At 37.8% G+C, this 22,182-nt stretch overlaps 1 protein-coding gene across 6 annotated transcripts in view; it reads right to left on the reverse strand.

Annotated features, from left to right (window-relative positions):
* Positions 1–22,182, reverse strand: part of BCL2L13 (BCL2 like 13) — a 39,314-nt gene that overhangs the window by 12,611 nt on the left and 4,521 nt on the right. For 5 of the 6 annotated variants that reach the window (XM_062009837.1, XM_062009863.1, XM_062009869.1 and 2 more), the window contains exons 2-6: positions 20,816–21,005; positions 11,397–11,507; positions 10,277–10,433; positions 6,844–6,913; positions 998–1,141 (exon numbers count right to left, since the gene is read on the reverse strand). In XM_062009837.1, the coding sequence (XP_061865821.1) occupies positions 998–1,141; positions 6,844–6,913; positions 10,277–10,433; positions 11,397–11,507; positions 20,816–20,936 (603 nt within the window). In that variant the 5' untranslated portion in view covers positions 20,937–21,005. Of the gene's footprint in view, positions 1–997; positions 1,142–6,843; positions 6,934–10,276; positions 10,434–11,396; positions 11,508–20,815; positions 21,006–22,182 lie in introns of those variants that run through there. The other variant, XR_009819897.1, reaches the window with a different exon arrangement.

The following is a 22,182-nucleotide window of genomic DNA, read 5'->3' on the forward strand; positions in this document are numbered from 1 at the left end:
TTACTGAACAGCTTTTCTTTTTAGAATAAATCAACTTGCTGGAGCCATTTCACTAATCCCAGATTAATTCAATTCAAATCTGGCATCCTTCCCAAACCCAGTAATCCAAAGCTCAGCCTCTTTTAGTTCTACCTTCGAGACCCAGCTCACCGGCTGCAGTTCTGTGATGTAATTTGAAATGAAACTTTCTCAGCCTGCCATGACTCAGGAACATTGGTTACTAGGAACTGAGGAGTTCCACAAGGAAATTCTGCACAAAGAGACCTTGATTGCTCATTCTGTCCATGTTCCTTACACAGCTATCCAATATGCAATAGTTATTTTATCATTTCTTATGAAAATAAATTAGGACTCACTGACATTTCTGTGCAAAGTGCTCCCCAGTTACTCATCTGCTAAACAAATTTCCTTCTGAAATTTAAGAGGGGAAAAATCCCACATACCATTTCCAGCAGTCACTAGAGTATGAAGATAACACTACAAAGATAAGCCTCTAGGGCACTGTATTTCTTGTCACGGGTGTTTGCTTCCAAATGCAATTCTGTATGTATATTAACAGGTAAGAACATACAAACAAAAGCTCACCATATAGCAAAAAATTAGCATCTTAAAACATACTGTATGAAAATCAGCAGTTGTTTGACCTCTTCAATTTCAACAGCAATCCAACAAACCAGACATGCAAAGAATTGGAATAGACTGCCTGGGGAAACTGTGGAATCCAATCACATAGGTCTCTAATGTCAACATCACAATGAATGGGTAAAAGTCAATTCTGCCTTGAGGCAGAGAGGTGAAATAGATGACTACCCAAGATCCCTTTCCAACTACATGGTCCTGACCTCATGGGTGGTATTTTTTTTCTTTTTCTGGGGCATTCCTTCTCTCATCTGCTTACTTCTAGCAATTTCTTTTACCTTTCATGCCTACTAAGATTAGTATCACACTTAGAAATAAGCTTTGAACAAAGTATGAACATGAAACACTGTCTTCTTACCCATCCTCCTTGTTGAATGATATAATCTGCAGAATAGTCTTCTAGATATGTCACCCCGAAGTTCACAAGTGCACTCAGTGGCTCCTGCCCTCGTCTGGTTAACTCCATCAGAAACTGCTGCAGCAGAATCAGGGGTACCAAGACCTTCAAAAAACAGCATACAGAAAGCATTATCAATACTGCTGTGTCAATAAAATAGAAGAATTCACGTGTTCCACAGAAAAGGTCTGAATCTGCAAGTCCAAAGATACCAGGGACTATATACTTCATTTTTCATGAAGACACGTGGCAGGAACAATACAACTCAATAAGGAAGAAGCACTTAATCTGATAATGATAAGCAAAAGACCACAGCCTAACTTGAGAGTTTCATAGAATAGGAGTTCCTTAAGCTCCATTTTTTTTTCCAACACAAGATTCAGGTAAAAAAGCAGACAGGTCCAGAGCTTGCTATCCCAGAAGAGGAAAGATGCAATACTACAAATAGCTTGAAGGGATTTGCATCCAAATTGTACTTAGACAGCAAGCTTGTATACATTCTTGAATAGATACACTGCACTAGAGAGTGTCTTTTGAAGTTCACACTTGGATTTCAGATAGGACAGAAACCAACCACTCCTCCCAGCAGCATAACACTACAGACGTGTTTAAAATGAAAAGCACAAACTCCTCTCCATGTTAAACTCTCCCTCCTACGCCAAATTCAATATGTACAGAATTCCCTTCCTCATTTCCTACTCCCATTCCTACTTCCAAACACTTTAACTGAATGCTCAGCCTTAACCCAAACATGAATTGTTCTGGAAAATGAAGCACTCTGTGAACCCAATTCCTCCATGTTACACAGTTCTAGACACTTCCTTCTGAAAGTACATTTTTGTTTGCCTAAACAACATGCAGCTGAACTTCTACCCTCTAAATGTATTCTCCTAGAGCACTCAAGTGGCCCTCTGGGCAAAGTTTATATGCTGCACTTTGCCAAGTTCAGGAAACTGGTATGAATTGAAGTCATTAGCATCTAAAAAAGCACTACTATGATACAAGAGGAAAATATTTGTAAGTTTTACTGCACCTCCTTTGTGACAACTGCATTGCACATCTATTCACTATGCAAATTAGAACTTTGTTTCCCAGCTGAAAAAAAGTAGGTGCAGGCTAATAGTGCTGGCTCAGACTGAACTCCAAATGGCTCCCTCCTTTCCCAGTCTCCTCTTCCATCAGCCCAATATTCTTTTCTGTAAATATCCTCCACTACTACTCCCAGAAATCCCACCTTAGGATGCAAAGCTGGAAGAAGATGAACAGGAAAAGTAGGCTGGGTTTGAGATTTGTGCTAAATCCATAGTGGAGTCACACCGAGATGGACAAGTAAAATCAGATGAGGTCTTAAATATGTCTGTAATCTGATAAATTTAAGATGTTCCAGATGATGAACAACTGAGAGAGTCCAATACTATGGCAGACTGGTTATAGTACTGCTCTTTTGAGACAAACAGTTGACACTGCAATCCCTTAACTAGGAACAAGATGGTGCTTGCATCTTAAAAGCCTTCGGGGTTTTTGAGTTTCTTGTAATTAATCTCAATCAGAGGCAGAAGAGGCGCAAGCTCACAGTGCATAAACATAAGGAACAGGTCAAGGTGAGTTAAGTGTCAGAAGAAACATCAGTCTTTTTGGATCACAGCAAAAAAAGCGTGCTGTCAAGACTAGGTATCTTTCTGAGGCTTTGGGCACACCCACATAACTCTACAACAGCATTAACACTGACATCTCAAAATATTTGACATTTACTTTAAGCTGAAGGCAAGAGAAACAAAGGCAAAAAAAGGCTTCTTGGGAAATGAAGGGAGCTCAAATGTTGGCAAACTGACTATGATTGTTGCCACCTTCCTTTGCCAACTTAACTATCTAATCCATCCAATCCTTCCAAAATTAGCAAGCCTCTACAGGTTGAGGGAATGAGGGTCCAAATTAAAAATCTAATATCCAGTCCCATGCAGACTAACAAACACTGCCTGGTTTACCCTTCTGGTTGACGTTGACACTCCTGCCTTTGAGACGAGCAGGAACGGGAACTGGTTTGCATGCTACTGTGCCTAAATTCATGAAAGAAATTACCTTCATGGTACTTGCATAAAGGTTAACAATAGCTTCCTGTATATAAGAGTAGCTATGTGAATGGTGATGAGAATTAAATAGATCAAAGTCAAAATAGATTCTTAGCAATTAAAACCAAACTCAATTCCCTCCACCAGCACGCCTAGAAAGGAATGCTAGGTGCTATTTATATTCTCATTGAAGAAAAACATACACAGTATGAAGCACAGCATGCCAGAAATAGCTGGGAGAAGAAAACTTCTAGGGAATAATTAAAAATAACCTCTTTCACTATCAAAAAGTCTTGATTAATTGTGTAAACAAAAGACTTTTGTCAATTACACTACTGCAATCCCGTAGTACAATATTACAGATTTAAAAGTACACCAAAATTCCCTATTACAAAGAAAGTTCAGAGGCTTTGAAGAAGCTATATCCAAAACATTCACTACTTTTGTGTACCTTTGGACTATTTCAGCATACAATGAATCTGATCCTTTAAATGACTACTTCTTACATTTTTGTTGTACTATTTTTTGGCTCCATTAATCAGGAAAAATGGGACAATAAGATGACTGCTAACCTACTTCCCAGATCACTTGTCTCTCAATACCAGTATTATCCTTCTAACTGATGCCCAATAGTGGGCTTACGTATTCTGGACTACATATTAATTTTTAAATGAATTTTAATTAATTAAAATATTATTTTAAGCAAAAAGCATTAATAGAGTCAATAATAGATTAATAAATTAATAAAAGTCAATAATATTCAATTTTTTAATTATATTTATTTTATTACAGAAATATAATTTACCCTAAGTTTGAGGCAGTTTTGGTTTTGTTTTAATGAGAGCCTTATTTCAAATACAAGGCAAAAACTCCTCCTTTTCTTAGAGAATCCAACAACGTGTCTATTCTTTTCACAACACAATTTCTAAGAAATACATGAAATAACACCTTTTCCTACAATATTTTACTGAAAAACAGCATTTCTAATGCCTGTGTGTAAACTTTGATTCTGTGGGATGTTAAAGGAAAAACTGCTGTTCCTATGCATTAGTTTCCCTGCAATATTTCTTCATTCAGATCAATGTTTTACTGACTGAAAACATTCCTTTATATCCCATGTGCTAGTCAATTAACCAAATCTTTTCAGCAATTCAAAGATAACATTGCACTCTAAAAAAGACTCACATTTTTAAATGGAAAAAATAACAGTTGTATTTAGAAAAGCCTTCTTTCTGCTCCTGCTTGTATAACAAACGGGTTATTTGAAAACTGGTATGACTAAAAATGACACTCCTTCACAAACGTAAACCAGAAAGATTAATCTTTGATCACATTCAAGCTCCAACCAGCTAGCCAGTCACGTAACTCAGTACCTCCCAGGAGTATATGCTTACCTGTATGCCATGTTTCTCAAGCATGTAACATCAAAGAAGATTTGCAAAGACTACTTTGAGTTTGCTTTAAGCTACAGGGATACTGGGCCTTTAAGGGATCAACATAGCTCCCTGAGTGCATCACATTCAATGTATTGAACAGGTGGGACTTTTGTACATACAGATGTATAATAATACATACCTACAACAGCAAAGGCTCAGAAATTTAAAGTGAGATTTTATAGACTAGTTCACAGGCTACTGAAAGCAGAAAGAGCATCTTGCTGTGCAAGATGCCACTTGAGCACAACAGATACACCTTACATGTAACTGAAAACACATTCCATCTACGAGCTTCAGTTGGTTTATTTCCTCTAGCCAAGATCAAATCACAAGCCTTGATCACAGAGAATTCTGTCTGTGGGAAAGTGTTTCCACTTTTTTAACCCTTGACATCTGCCACAGCTACTGTGCATCTTTTTGTTCCAACCAAGAAACTATAGGATATGGTGAGCATGTAAGAGGGAGAGATTTATTACTCCATTTGGCTAGCTCAGCTAGTTGTGTGTTTTCATATTATCTAGTCTTTTATAAAAGGGAGTAAGCTTCAGTTTTCCCAACAGAGTCAATTTAAATACACATCCTTCAGATTTTCACAAACTTGACGCCAGCAGAGCCTCATTTTGCTGCTGGATGCCTGCTAATTAGACCTTACGCTTTCTCTATTTATAGCTACTTTAAAAAATTGTTTTTCTAACAGTATCTTCTTTAGAGTAAAATTGAAGCTAGGCTGAGGTTGGAGGAAAGATATCTAGGTCTCTCCTGTTACATAAAATAAGATTCTGATTAACATGATGAAGGAATTTAAAAGGAAATGAAACCAACACAAATGTATTCCATCTCCTCAAAACAAGTATTATTAAAGGAACTGCCAGGCATTCTTGGAGCATCAAGCTACCACGAGAACAACATAAACAGATGCTGTGTTAGTCTACAAAATTTCCATTCTAGTTTGCTCATGGACTGTAACTTCTGTAGCAACGAATGTTGTGGGTAAGAAGATGGCGACAAAGACGTCTTTTGGATGATATTCTCAATCACAAGCTGACGAGGATCAAAATCCACTAGTCACAGGGGCTGCACAAACGTAGCAGTAACAAGGGCTGAATCATAAACCCCTAAATGTGGCTGATCCATCTACCCAGGGCTGTACGTTTGAAAGCTGTGTACCAATACGATATGGAGACGCAGTAAGCACCCAACAAGGTCCATCCACCTCCTCCCTCATCAGCTGAGCCACAGTGACTGGGTTCATGCTTGGTTTTGGTTTTCACCAACTGAAAAGTAAAATGTGCTAGCTTAAGCCATCTTGTTTGTTGATCATCAGATTTTATGGTGGTTTAAACCAAAATGCTATGACTCACTCATACACCGATTATAACTGCTGGAGCCATGGGCAGAAACTTGTCAAGCAAACTGCTTTGTAAGTGCTCACACCCTTAGTTAGTTGATTCATTTCTGAAATAAGCTAGGAAATCTAGTTAAGAAAACGTATTTCTGGGGAAAAAACTGTAAAGAGGAGAAAAAAAGATCTCTAGTTCTATTTTAAATTTAAGGCTCGATTTTAACACTCAATTTGTGATTAAACTTGAAAATCGTTTTTACATTAATCAGATTAATCAGAGAATTATTAAAATGATTAATTTGAATGATTAAGAAAGATGGATCTGGCAACAGTAATTCTACTCACTCTACAGTAAAGCTATTATAAGATAGTTCATTCAAAGATTTGCAGTTTGTTTTACAAAGAAGCTCCAGTTTATTTACAGAGTTGCATATTGTTTTAAAAAGAAGCTTTATATTATTTGAGATAACTACTCCTGAAAGCAGGTAGGCACACCATCCTTATGATTTCTGAACAACTGAAATATTCTGAAGATACAATCAATGTTTATTTTCACCAAGTTCATCACTTTTTTAAACATATATTTTGAACCTGAGATAGGAGCAAAGAAACTATAGTGAAATACTACGAAAATGTCTGTAAGCTGCTAAAGGAATCCATGTCTCTTGGGAATTTAAAAATATCTCATTATATTTTTAAAATAATGTCAAGCATCAACAATTAATTTTACATTTTACTCTAATAAAGGAAGACTGATGCAATATTTCCATTTGACAACTGGCTAAATTATCTAAAACCTACATATTATGTCCACATCTACTATTCCGAGAGTGAAAGTTATTTTGTACTATAAACAAGTGGATTCTTTTTATTCTTAGTCCTCTGTAAAGCATAACTGCACCTCATAAAAACACCATGAACATCAAACAGACACCAAAGTGAAAGTCACTCATTTGGTACCTTGTTCCATCCAGTGGCATGAGCAGCTGTCTCTTGTGTGCGCTCTCGATACTCTTGATACGTCACTGGCCTGCAGAAGTTAAACCAACACTGAAAGTTATAAAAGGAAACAAAAGAACAAAATAAAAATTCTCAGTTTCCAGAGAATAAAATATTTGCACATGTACTATCAGCAAATAATTTTCAAGAGCTAACAAGTCTCACATTTCAGGAGATAAAAGACCAGCACCAGACAGGAAGGTTTCACCTTCCCTAAGTTATATAATTTCAGATAACTGGTTAAGTGAATACAACTTAAATGACATTAGTAGTTTCTCTGATATGCTATCAACATTTCTGAGCTCTTGCTTAGAATGCTTTATAACCTAAGACTTTAAAGATAACAAATTCTACTAAGAAATTAATATGTGAGACAGAAGCCAATGCAGAGCAAAATTTTTTATAAACAATGTAGGCCATCAACCACCACAGATTGCTTGACTGCATTAACATGTTAATTAACTCTATTTGCAAGAAATAGCACTTTTGATCACAAAACTCCCTTTGTATTTCAGTAGATATTTCTGGTTTAGATTATCAGATCTCTCCTTCTCTGAACTGGGATGATGAAATTCCTCTCTTCACACTCTTTCCCCTAAGATCATACAGTGTCTTAGAGATAGCAACAATAAAGGCTTTCTGTCAAGAGACAGCAGATGATGTACTGCTTCAAAAGCACTTGTTCTGAGCCAGATCATGACAAAAGGCAAGTTCAGAGTTCAGTTTAAGGGAAGCAGTGGTAACTGGTATTGGACAAAAGATTGCTCATTCAACTCCAAGAACCTGTCATGACCTAACAGCCTCCTGTACCATAACATACTTGTTTATATGCATGTAAAAGGACAGGAAAATAGAAGCAAAATAAAGAAATATTGCATCAAATGGCACTACTGTAGCAAATATGATTAAAATAACAGAGTTAAAGCACACTGGGAAAAACATGATTTGGGTTTGCCATTTTATGTGCATTCTTTTAACTTCCTTAGTACATTAGTTCCTTTAAAACTCAAACCCAAATGAATCAGCCAGATGATAACAGCAACAGCAGCTGCAGGAAGGATATTATTGAGAGATTAAACAGTAGCTCTAGTTTGCTTTATAAAAAAGCATGTGTGTCAACACGTTTTCACAAGCATTTCAGACTTAGTATGTGGATATGTGCGTTCATATAAATGAAAAAAATACTTAAAATGCAAATATTTTCCTATAGAAAACACAAGAAGCCTAGAACATCATAGAATCACACAGAATCACAGAATGGTAGGGGTTGGAGGAGACCTCAAGATATCATCTAGTCCAACTCCCCTGCTAAAGCAGGTCCACCCAGAACAGGGAACTAACAAGCTAGAACCACTTTATTTTCAAAGACCTCAACTCAGGAACTTTCCAAAAAGAATCAACTTATAGTGCACCAGTTATGATCCCTGAATGTCAAAGAATCAGTCAATTACTTACAACCTTTAAGGCATTTAAACTCAGAACGCTGTCCTTTCAATTCACCATTTTAGACACACAGAAAGGTTGCGTGTTTTACTGCTAATCTTCCACACTTGTGGCCAGTCTGTGTTTTTAGTGTGTAGTGAGGTATTTATCAAAACTTTAGCTCTTCAGAAGATACTAAAAGGCCACATGGGACAAATGCCTGGCTTGTAAAGGCAGATAAGCTTCTGTCATATCTGGAGGAACAGACTAGCATATCTTCTGCCACTTAAGGAAAAATTTGTATCTCATATACTCTGTTCTGTGGGTAAATAACTCTTAGTTTATGTAATACTGAATTTACTTTTTGACCTTATAGAAGCAGTCAGTATCTGTATTAGTATCCAAAAGCTAAATGGTGAGCTGACAGTGCATACTTTTCACTTGGGTGAGTCATGTGAAAAGAAACAACCATCTTCATCTGCCTGGTCAGATGTTACAAGGCACCTTTGCTGTGAAATCCAGGTCAGAGTCCTGGGATAGTTTGTGTTAGAAGGAACCTTTAAAGATCACAAACAGGAGTTGGACTAGACGATCTATAAAGGTCCCTTCCAACCTCTACCATTCTATGATTCTATGACATGTTTCCTTGCTTCAGGTTGCCCAAGGTCCTGTTCTACCTAACTTTGAACAATTAGTTTTAAATTGTATTGGTCACAAAATGTCAACCCTTAGTTGTTGACTAGGGAGCTAGTTAAGGAATAGGGGGACTAGTTAAGGAATCACAGAATGGTTGACATTGGAAGGCACTGCTGGAGAACACCCTGTCCAACCTCCCTGCATAAGCAGGGGCTCCTAATGCCTGGAAGGCTTTTCATTATCTCCAAGAACAGAGAATTCATAATCTTTCTGCACAACCTGTGCCAGACCTGTGCCCTCACTTCACCACAAAAAGTGAGGGTGATGATGTTCAGTTGGAAGTAAACTTCCAGAAGTCTGCCATAAAGTGTATTACCTTCGTGAGGGCAGAGACGCCTCTCCAATGCTTGTATGTAAAGTTTAAGACTCATGCATCATAAAGTTTATGCTAAGCACTGTTATCTAGGCTTCCAGTACCTTGTTCAAACAATTCATGTCTGGCCACACAAACTATGAAAGAGCAGTACTACAGATTCTCAGCTTGAGACATACTATTTAAATCAATTCACAAAACATAGACTCTGGTATGAATTTGCTAATGCTGCCTTCACAACTGGATTTATGTAACTGTCCCTAAAGCAGCACCTTCCAACTCCAGTTCCCTAGAAATATATTTTGGAGGTCACTCAGAACAGCCAGAAATAGTTCACATGGATCCATTAAAATCAGGCTGGTAATTTATATTGGAAAACCAAGCAATCACAACAATTTTCTCAATTTGAAAAAGACATTATTAACATACTAGAACGTCAAATATCATATGATATTTAAACAACAAGCTTAAACTGGTAGGACAGCTCTTAAGGCACCAAGGTTAGCCCAAGGGTCCAACATTTGCTTCAGATGTGTATCTGAACGGTGGTCATACAGTACAGAAGTACTGTCATTTCAGGGAAACTCTTGCACTTCTTGAGAACACACTATGAATAAACCTTCAGCCTCACTCCTAACTATAAGTTAAAATAAATTAATCTGGCTACAGCCCAGCACTCATGAAATTGGCAGTAGCAATTGGCAGCTGCCAGCTGCTAGTTTCAGCAGCCACTCAAATGATTTGAATTAGTCTCAGAAGTTAAATAATAAAAGTGTAGAAAAATTTTAGAACTTAAATTACTGTGAAGAGCAAATACCACAAAGAACATTACAACACAAAACAAACAAAATAAACCCCAGCCAGATAATGCAATATAAAATGTTGTCCCATCTTTAGCATTTCAGCAACAGTCACAATGCAAAAGGAAATATCTTCCCTTTGAAAAAACAAATGGAAACTCACTTGCTAAGCAAGCTCTGCAGAGCTTTGTGCAGATGTTCCTTCAATTCTTGAGACACTTTCTCCCCCAAATGAGCCAGGCAGTCTTCTATTGAGCTCTCTGGGTTGGCAGGACTGAACACTGGGGAAGTGTGGCAGTCAAATCCTGTAGTGGTAAATGCTGAGAGAACAAAGCACACAAAACAAAATAAAATACATTCATATAATAACACCAACAGTCTCGGATATCCAATCCCATCATTTAACACAGCATATATAACGGACAAAGAAACCACAAGACTATAGTCAAATTACGTTATGAACCAATTGTAATAAATGAAGCATGGTCCAAATCTATACTGGAAGTGATTCTTACAAGCCATAGATGACTCTGAGCTACATTTCCCCTCCAGCTCTTCTTTCACCATTGTATCCTAACCAGCAAGTTAGTTGCACGTGCAACGATTCTCAATTTAAAACTGATGCCAACTCCGATGGAGCAGCAAGAGTCTCTTCTCTATGGTAAAATCTGCCCACACATGGACATATCTGCACCGGTACTAGAGTATCAATTTTTTAACATGATATTTTGTTCATATAGCCTTTTCCTTCTCAGTTTAAAAATTCCATGAAAGGTCTACATGGATGAACATAAACAGATCTAGAGCCTTTCTGCTTCAGATTTCCAATCTACAACATACATGCAAAGCAATGTTTTCAAATCAGCCCTTGCTGGGAGTCCTATAAGAGCCACACCTACAGGTTAAAGTACATCACAAAAACACAAATCCAGTGGAAGTGAGAAATCTGATGCTTTAAGTCCACACTCCTCTGAACGTTAGCTGCTGAGAAACGATTTCACTTCTGTCATCAACTGGAGTAGCTTAATAGCTGCTTACATTTCATTATTTATAGTAGTCTATTAAATGTCATTCAACTGTTTACTTTGGCTAGACTCCACCACTCCAAACGGTAATGTTTAACTATTTTATTTCATGTGACAATGTGTAGAAATTTTGTGGGGAGAGGAGAGTTAAGACATTAGGTATGTCCAAAAACCTCTCAACTAGAGTACCTGTTACAAATTAACCACCATTACAGTACACAGAGATTATGGATTGAAATGAGAAAATCTGAAGAGCACCTTCCAAGATTTCTTCATCGAGACATTTTAGCTCCTCCTCGATTTCTATTTTAATCTTCTCCAAAGCCTCTTTCTCTGAAGCCTGTTGTGCTGTAAGCTGTTGTTGAGTCCCTAAAAGAAATCAGAGAAATAATTCAAATGTAGTATTCAAAATAAGGTAGATAATGGAACACAATACTGCAATATTAACTATAAAAGCATTCAAGGTTAAAGTTCTATTTTAAAAAGCAACAGAAAAAGTCTGATACTTTAAGAACACAAAAGTTTTTTTATATGAACCCAGAAACACACAAACTTCCAGGCCTATTCAAGATAGACTAGGTGCTTTAAATATGAATGTATTTTAAAAAATAGAACTGTAGGGAACATATCAAGCAGTCACTAAAACAAATACAGTCATTATCAAATTACACCAAAGCAAAGCAGACTTTGATTTTTAGTAGCAAAATACAAAATTTATATTGATGCCTAAGAAATCTAAAAAAAAGCCAGAGCAACTATGTAATCACATCAATGAAGAGTCCCAAAATCTACTAACTGTGCATCATATCGCTGACCATGAGGCGTCTACAGGCCACAGTGAAATAGTTTAAGGCTGGGCTCAAAAGTAAGAGTAGAGCCAAAGGACTCCACAATTGTCTGTCATCTCCTAATCAAGTTATTTAGGAACTTGAAATGGCTCTGATTCCCTTGATTCAGATCACAAATACATATTCTGTGTGCTAACTCCAGATATCTGGTAACAAGAGTTGTCTGAGCCATATCAATCATTGTAATTATTATGCTGTAGCAAAACAGAGACATAAAATGTTTCCAAACATGCCAAGGTATTTAAAGCATTTGAATCTTTAAGGAACTGCCTGTTGAACATCAACCTTTCCATACAACCTTTACACAGAAGGCTGTATGGCAAGGTATCTACTCCAGTTACTGTTTTATGGGATGTGTACTAATGGAAAGACTAGATGTCTCAGACAGTTTCAGCTCAAGACTCTTGTAACTCAGCTGAATTTTCTCTGAGTTTGCTCATCTTTATTTCCGCGGTCAGCTTTCAAGCATGTCTTCAAATCCCATTCTCAAAGCACACTACAAAAACTCTTCCACTAACTGCTGTTTCATTTCACCAAACTTCACAGAATCAAGAGACTATCACTGAAATTTTCTTCTTCCTTTAGTTCTTTAAAATGTCCTGCTTAAGAGATAAAATAGTTCTCTGTTATATCCACATGAACATAAAAGTGAATTTTGTATCAACTTACCCCTGAAGCAAACAAACAAACACACAAAACTGACCACAAAACTACCACTTCCAGATATTTCTTTCCCTGAGTTTTGGGTCAAGTAGCCCTGCACTCTGCTACTTCCAACAGTATTGGTGACAGGGTTATCTAAACCACATTTTCTTAGCTCTCCTATGTCTGAATATTCCTTAGAATTCTTTTTTAGGACTTCAGGTTCTCCCATGCCCATGCTTTAAACACCACCTCCTGGTCAGTCTTCTGTTAACATTGCCCCTGTCCACTGTTTCTTACTAATTCACCCAAATACTGGCGACTCTCCAACCTATCTCACCCTTTTTGCACCTACACCAACTGCCTACAGCTCTGCACCCGGGCACCTAGACATCGCTCTGCTCTACAGATGTTCTTCACTCAGCTGGAAGAAAAAAGGGGAAAACATTTATATCTGTAATAATGGTATCATTGACTTCATTTCTTCCTCATCACTTAAACGTCACGTCCAAATCCTCAGGTAAGTCCTGCAACACCCACTGCAGCTTTCTGGCATCTCTGTCTTCATTCCTGTTTTGAAGACACTAAATCGTACTTCAGTGGTCTTACGAATGACTGCTTATTTTCTTCAGTTCCTCTCTACTTCAATCTGCTTGAATTAACTTTAAGTGTAGTACTACCTTCCCCTTTCCTGCAAAATGGACACATAGTATCACTAGTTTTCATATCAGAGTGCCTGAAAACCATAAAAGCGACGATGCTAGTTAACACACACAGATGTGTAGTAAAGTACACTGTGCATTTTCTGTATTTATAAAACACTAGACAATAAGCTTGTAAGGTGTCCTAGATTTGAAAAAGATAAATATTCCACACCACCAACCCACTGAACATGTGCTAATGCTTACAATAGTACTCGATAGACACCTGTAAGACAAAATCTTTCTAAACCAATGTACAAGTCAGTGTAGAATGTTCACATTTATTTATGTGAATAGTTTAAGGGAACAACACATAGTTTAATTTCATTTTATTTAACCATTCACTTACATCATCATCACTATTGCCAGAAAAAGTTTATTTAGCTTCTTAAATCCCTTCTCAAACAGTCTCTCCTTGCCTCTCTGAACAATAAATTCCAGAGAGGAGCAAACTGTTCCTCCTTTTGATTAACAGACACTAATGCCTTGTCAATCCCTTTAAGGTTGTCTCTTTGAATGACCAAACCGCTGCTTCACAGTCAAGTGCAACAAGTACACACAAGCACAAACTCTTCTTTTAACCTGTGCTTCACCTTGTTTATGGAAGGCAAGAGGGCATTCAGAAGAGGACCCATTCTCACAGGACTAATGTGATGATGATCACACATGACAAGCTGTCATACTTGATAATAAGTCACGCAGAAAATGGAAGGAAGAGAAATTCCATTGCTGCCAGTGTACAAAAGAGCTGTTTAGATAATCAGTGCTGCAGTCAATGGTTTCCATCTCGTAACACCCACAACTTTGCAGCAGCTGCTGATTCCAACAGCACCTGACTATTCAGTCATGCCAAAACATCAAAAACCTACCTCTCCCGGATCAGTGACTTTGCACTGTTTGTTCCCCTAATTATCAATGGGCTTCAGCATTCTGCACCTCCTGTAAGTTGACTGCTATGAAGGAAAATTGCACCCATTGTTGTAGAACAGTGTATTCCAACGGCAAAGGTCCTAAGCGAGTGGTGTCTGTTTCGCCTTTAGACAACTTTCAATTCAATTTTCAAAAAGGTAGAATAAAACAGTAAAAATAGCTTCTAGTAGATGAGAACATATTTTCATTCTTAAATGATGCAAACAGTTACAGCAGAAATGGCACTTGTAAGATTCGTAAACACTGAATCCTTTCGTATGCCAAAAAAGTTAGTTTGCCTATTATGGGCTTTTAGTAAACTGACTCTGAAAGGTGCCTTCCCAACCCAAAGAAAGAAAAAAATCTCTGTTACTCAGCCTTACACAAAAAAAGTGAGTGCATTTTACTTTCTGTTTATGGAATAAATGTTCCCTTTTGCACAAGTGTGTTCTTGTTATGACTTTGGTTTTCAGGTATTTGGAGGTAACCTGCAAAGTAGGGGAAAATGAATTCTAAAAGTCCATCAAACACCGCATCACTGAAATCAAACAGTGTTATGACTACCAAACATATCTAATACTTCAGTAAAACCCCACCTATAAGGCCATTCCAAAAGTTTAGTAAGAATACAAAACCAACCCATTCCCCAGATTTGACCCCAGGAGGAGGAGGGATGGGAAGTCACTCATCAGAGCCAGAAAACCCGTACATTTGATCCTAGTGTTTGTGTCAAACTACAGCTAACAAGAGAAAACAGGAACTGTAAAGACAAACTGAAAAGGGGTTATGGCTTTTTAGTTCAGGCAAATGCAGGACGGATGAAAAACAAAGCTACTGATGTCATAGATTGCTGCTGACTTTTCTTTTTCTCTCATGCTTATAATTTTAATTCACCAATATCTCTGTTTTCGAGTTCTCCTAAGTCTCTATATTAATTTCTGTATAGTCAACATTGACTTAAAAATTTACTTTCAGCATGATTCTAATTTCTTTAACAGCTCAGATTTTTTAAAGAGAAAAAGTAAGCATTTAAAATTTCTGTAAACACTGGGAAGTGACAGAAATATAAGAAAACTCTTTTTAATGTATTCATCTGCTTCCTTTAATGAAAAGCATATCCACTACCACAGCAAACTCCAGAATACAGACTGCCATACACAAATGTAGTCCTTCATTTGAGCAATGTTTAAAAGAAGCTCTTTATAAACTGTAAGAAGGCTCAGCTGAAAATAAACTAAAAAAAATCCAAAATATTAAGAACCAAGAAGAGACAAGACGTTGCCAACTAGCAATCAACATATATTTTTTGTGGACTGAGATGAGTCTTAATTAAGTGGGAATTCACAGTCCAGTGAGAGGGAAGACCTCTTCCTTCTTCAAGTCACACCCCAAAAATTCCTTTTGTTGCTTCAGTTCAGGAAATAGCTGGTCTGACCTACAACATGTACCTTTTCGGCCTGTGACTTTTCGACGAAAATAGGGACATTCTGCCCCAAGAGGAAAGTTTCTAAAGAATGAATTATCCATCTAAGCTAAAACCACCTCAAAAACTCCTTCATTTCCTATAGATCAACAGTAGATTTTAACAGAAGGGTAAATGAAGATACAGAGATGGAGTGAGAAGAAGACCAAGATACTTCTGCAAGAGTCAGTCCAAGTGTCACCTTGGATGACAGAAAATCTTACAACATGTATCCAACCCATGACGGTCAAAAGCACATAAAAGAGGTACTACTGGCCACTAAGGAACCTTGAGCTCACCCAGAATGCGAGACCTGACCATTTCTGCCTATCTGTACATGTATTTCCTGAGATATACCTGAAGCAAGTGAACAAATACATGTAAAAGCCATTTCTCTCAGTAATTCAGTGTGTGGGAAACCACTAAAATGCCTTGATCATAGCACTTTATATGGTAATTCCAAAACAGACAATAGGTGGTCAGAAGAACATTAAGCACAGTAATTGAAGCACTGTGGATAGCAAGCACCTCAGGGAAACTGTAAAACTGTCAAAACCTTGTTCACCTCTTGAGTAATCTATGCTATCATGTGAGAGTAACATTGATTATAAATCTTCCAGATGCTGTGTGAGCTAAGACATTATTAAAGATTTCTCATTCTGACAAGGAAAACACAGAAAAACTACTTTATTTCACAATCTTTGTTACAGTCACAGGCTCATGGGATGTGGTCAAAACATGGTGAAGTAGATTAAAAGCCAGAAATACACTACAAGGTGCTCCTTGATGACACAAAAAAGGCATTTGGAATACAAGTATATTGAATCACAAAGTACTTTGTCTCACTTAAAAATTAAATAGTACTAACTGCAGCAGATTGGATGCTTCTATACAGAGCATGAACTTCAGGGGGAAAAACATAGAAATGTTTTCCAATACTTGACATTTATTTTCTGTGCATGAATCAGTACATAAGTTCTGAGGAGATACTAAATCATCTCCCCGCAATCTACTGACAAGATGAGAGCTTTCACATATTTTAAATAATTGTTCTTGTCTGTTGCCTCAAACCACATAAAGCTAGGCAGATGACATCATCTTTTATCAAATCTGTATTATTCACCTACCTAAAAACCTACCAAAAGTTAATACAATTCAGCCCTAACAGACTTTGCATTAAATAAACTCAAGTGAGTGTTATGCAGAATTACTATTCTGCCCAAAACTGCAATAGGAATAATTTCTCAAATTATTGCCCCGTTAAGTTTGATGGATTTTCCCCTGGAGACACTGAAATCCACCACAGAACACTACACTGAAAACAACAATAGAATACTATAGAGGTGTAATGTTAAAAAGATAGGTTTGTCCAATAAAACTGTCTTTTCTTCAAGAGCCTAGATCTTGTAATTGCAGTCATTTTTCTTGTAACAAAATCAAGACCACTCAAGAGGTCCAAAAGGAAGTATAGTGAGGTAATTTTCTAGAATTTGTCTGAGTTTTCCCTAAATAAATTCCCTCTGAAAACTACCAGTCTCATAAAGCACATCATGTCTGCAAAAAATGAGTTTTAACTTGAAATGTACTCTTATCTGAGTTTTTTGAACAGAGACACGTGCATTATAATAAGTTTCTAGTACAAAATGCAGAGGTTTGTGAGAGATGACCTTGGGAGGAAAGCAAGAGGAATGGACAAAAGCATTCAGTTTTTCCTACTAGTCCTAGCAGAGATAAAATAGTATCACTCCTGTTGGGAAAGGTTGTATTTTTTGCTGGGTTTTTTGTCCCACTCTCTAGTCAGAGTGTTGAAACACCACTGAAATTTGGAAAACTGCTGTAGAAGGAGACCCAAGGGAGCTACTGAAATACTAAGTACACCTAGTGTGCCTTATTTCCCCATGTTCTGTGTACATGCAGTGGAAAGACAGAAGATGCTCCAGCGGGTGATAAAGTGGCTGCAATCAGGCTCCTGCTCTGAACCGCCCTCTAGAGGAGTCCCTCACTGTCCTAATACACAAGGAGATGAAAGAGACTCAATTACATGAGGACAAAGCCTGCCTTTCTGGATGCTCCCCTTACACTGCAAGATAGAGAAAACAGACAGACTAAGGACTCTAGATCTAAGAAAAATGTTTGAAGGGAAAATGCCATAGAGCAGAGTCAATATCTCCTATGAAATACGTAAGATAGTGTTTTGCAACCAAAATAGAAACAGGCAACAGCCAAAACCAATGCCTGAATCATTTCATATGAAAGATCTGTCATCACAATAATCAAATTAAAGAAAGATAAGATTAAATGACAGGTACTTTGTATCAAAATCCTCTCAATTAATAAATCAACAGCATTCAGCCATAGAGAGCAGAAAGACTACTGACCAGCATTTTCAAACACCACAAAAATCATCAATAAAAGGAACTTGGGATCAGTCAAGATATCATATCGGTGATTGACAACACTGCTTGAAAAACACACTGATGAGGATCACGTAGTGTCTTACTCTTGCTGTCCCTCATATGTCTTCCTCAGCAAAACCAAGAAGTTTCCTCTTCATGATGGGATTGTACACAACTATTCATTTTCATTTACTGGCTTTCAGATCTCTTTTGTTGTAAGCTGGTTTCTCAGATGGCTCTTGTTACTGTAATACCCAGCTACCTTCCAGCAGCACATTAGGGAGTGCAGCTAATAAACACATTACCGACTGCTGCTTCTCTCCCTCGGGGAGAATATAGAGCATATAGAGCAGAGTGCTTGTGGCAAGTAGGCATCAGCCATGTGCCAGACAACAAAGAGATACAGACTGTATATATAAACTGCTCAATATTCAAAGGAGATGCATACTGTACTTCAAAATAGACCCACGGCTGTTACCACACCTACCCTGAGAGTGCCGCTGAAGCAACTGTTCAACTACTAGCAATGAGAGAAGTAGGAGAAAGGATTTTTAAAAAGTAACTGTCAGACGAATGAAAGCTGTTGGAAACAGGAAAAGCAGAAAAGCACCAGGAAAAGTGAGTTAGGAAAGAACAAAACAAACCTTGAAGCAGTAGGATAGTGTTTGCGCTTAGCTCAATAACAGCCTGAAGCCCACCCAAGGCATTACAAAATACAGTGAGAAACAATCAGGCAAATTAAAAGGGGGAAATACTTTGTTCAGAGGCTTTGATCAGAAAGCAGTAAAAACACTGAAAGAGAGATCTAGTTACAGTGAAAGATGACCAAGAGGAGAAAAGTTGTGGTCACTGTCTGGTTTGGGGAGTGAGGATGGGGGAAATGTAGAATATCCTGTTTAGAGCGGAAAGTTTAGAGCAACTAGGATGAAGCAACAAGGATAGATTTGGAAAATATGCTTTAGTGTATTTTAATAGCAAATCCAGCTACAGCCTGCTGTCATGCAAGCAAACATATATAAACAATACCTGAAAAGTAGACTCAGCAGTTATCTTTACTCAGAAGCTTAAAAGTCCTTTTAACTAAGTACAATAATTTTATTTCGGCATTTATAGCTTCTTCTTAGAATGGTTTAATATCGCTCTTTAAGTCAAATGTTTCTCGGAGGATTTAGTAATAAGAATAATTTGAACGGTTTCCCCTCGATTTGTAAATATTTCAATTGTAACTACAGCCAAATTATTACAGCAAAAACCTTTAAGACTAACAGGTTCCTTTCTGAATCTTACATTTAAAGGACAAAGCAGCCTCTTCCACATTGCAGCTTTATATGTACTAAACACATTTCCGGTTATAGCCCAGTTATCTCAGATGGGATATTCAGAATGAGACTTTATTGCTAAAATAAGCAAATTTTCCAACCAAGAGATTTAAGAAACAGCATCTTGGCACTAAAGTGCCTCCCCTATCTTGGACCACAGATTCAGTCAAAGTGGAAGTAATAATCATACCTAAATATACTGAGATTAATGTTATAAACAACATCTAATATAACCAGCATGTGTTACATGCTTTAGTGACAAACTGGTAAAAGAATTTCAGTCATAACTGTGACGCTATCTTTTGTTTTCAATAACTCACTTCATGACAGGCAAGTTCAGTAAATGAGAGAGCATGCATTCTTAAATGCTTGCCCAAAAAAACAAAAGGATTGTTGTTTTCTTCAAATGTTGCTTTCAACAGAGCAGTTTCTGCATGACAGGAATCAGTAGGACAGAAATGTCATTAAGAAGTGACAAGCCACCAATACAGTCTTGACAAACAACACTGTTTAAGCACTTGCCACCATAAAATAAAGTAAGTTCTACTACCTAGTTTATGTGGAACACAATCTATCAAACTTTTTTTTTACTCTGCCTTCTATTTATTTAACCTCCTATATATGCATAGGCCTGTTCTGGCAGAAACATCTGAATCTGACTCCAGGCAGCCCTTGACTTCTCGAAAATAAACAAACAGATGCAGTATAGGCCAGGTTAAGCTTCACATCTCTGCCCTACCGTTGACTGACAACCTCAGAAGTGTTAACATAATAGGGCAAAAGTATTTAGCACATGTGATTGCTCAAGGCACTGCCCACAGTTTATGCCAGTAAACACCACCTCATCTCTGCTTACTTTCACTTCCCTCCCAAAAAAAGCAAGCACGGGCTCAAATTGTCAAGACGGCTCAACAAAGATAATACACGTCTATCCCTCCTAACCTCCAGGCAGCTACTAACACAACTTATTTGCTTCATAACCACCAATCAGCCCTGGCATAAATCAAATTAAAACAACAATCTAAATACAAACAGTTTTGTTTCCACTAGTATCTTTTCTCATTATTTTAAATGAATAAAATAAGAGATGAGTTACCCTAAACACCAGGCACCTGCATCCAGGCAAAATTCCACATCGATGCACAAACAGCTGAAGAACTAATTGCAAATACAGTCACATATGTAAAAAGGTACAGATCTTAGAATCATAGAATGGGTTGGAAGGGACCTTCAGAGATCATCCAGTCCAACCCCCCTGCCAAACCAGGTCTACCTCAATCGAGCCAAGCAGGAACATGCCCAGGTGGGTTTTGAAAACCTCCAGAGAAGGAAACTCCGCAAACCCCCTGGGCAGCCTGTGCCAGGGCTCCCTCACCCTCATAGTAAAATAGTTTTCTCACCTTGAGTTGAAGGAGGAGGATGCTGCTGTGGCTTCTCTTGTGATAAAAGTCCCAAGTAGCTGAGAACTACGTATTTTGTTTCATAGTGAAATCCTACAGGCACAGCAGTAGAGGACGCCATTGGGTTGGCTTGCGACGTGGCAGTGCTCTTAGGGGGCACGTAGGGGTTTTTCTGGGGAACTGAGGAAGACTGTAAGGAAAGAATAGAATGGTTTGTTTGGGGTTTTTTTATAAGACTGCAATAGGTCGTGAACTCATATGTAACGAGGAATTATGTAACAACCATGAGAGTAATATCCAGGTTTTTGCTCTGATATCCTATGCATTCTTATGTTAATAAGAGCGATGTAGAGTAAAACCAACTGCCTCCCAGACCAGCACCCTGCCTGCCTGCTGCCAGCAGTGGCATTTCTCACTTCTGCTTGGGCATACTCATTCTCACATTAAAGCAGGCCGAACAGTTCCTCACCATGTGTCTGCCTCCTAAGGCCTCCTAACTCAACCACTCACAAAAATGCACATGCAGTCATGCAAAGAGGTTTTGAGGGATTTTGAAGACTGATGACTTCAAGGTAAAAAGTCAGCTTCTGAGGAGTCTCTAAGCCTCTGACGAGCACTTTCCTGATTCTCTGCTTTCTCAGATTCATTACTACGAGGCTTACAAATTTTAATGATGAAAAAGTGACCACAATTGCCTCGGATTCATTTTACTGTTCCAACAGCAATGGAAAACATATGGTCGACAAAGGAAACTCCACATTCATTATAGGGATTGGAAGAGCAGATGGTTGTGCGTCCTGGATTTCTCACCCAGACACTAATACTTACAAACCAAGAAATCCACACCTAACAGAAACATCTGGCAAAAAAATACTTCCCTGTTTTACTCTAAATGTTTTGTCGCTATTTTCAAACATTCAAATAAGAATAGCAAGAAAAACAAAAGTAGAGAAAAATTAAAACCAGTCATAGAGGACATAGTAATAAAAGAAAATAAATCTCAGAAAACAACATGGAAGTGGGGAAAAAGCCATATGACTGACTGAAAGGGGGTTTGATACTAATCAACATGTTTTAGCTCTTTATATTAGGAACAGTCTGGATAACTACTTCCAATGCACCACCACCACCTTGATGAATCAATAGTAATATTTAGGGCTTTAAGATAAGCTCTCAACATTAAGTTCTCCATCGCTTCAAAGAGTCATTCCCAAACAAGCTGTAGCCCATTCTTCACCATGAGAATGGATGTCTAAATGCTACAAAACAGATACCAAAGCAGCTAAAAAAATTACTAGAGTGAGATTGCAGTGGCTTTTAGAAGAGAAATTGAAACCAGGTTTAAAGCAGTCAGAATGAGAAAAATG

Source organism: Colius striatus, chromosome 1 (assembly GCF_028858725.1).
Source record: "Colius striatus isolate bColStr4 chromosome 1, bColStr4.1.hap1, whole genome shotgun sequence".
NCBI lineage: Eukaryota > Metazoa > Chordata > Aves > Coliiformes > Coliidae > Colius > Colius striatus.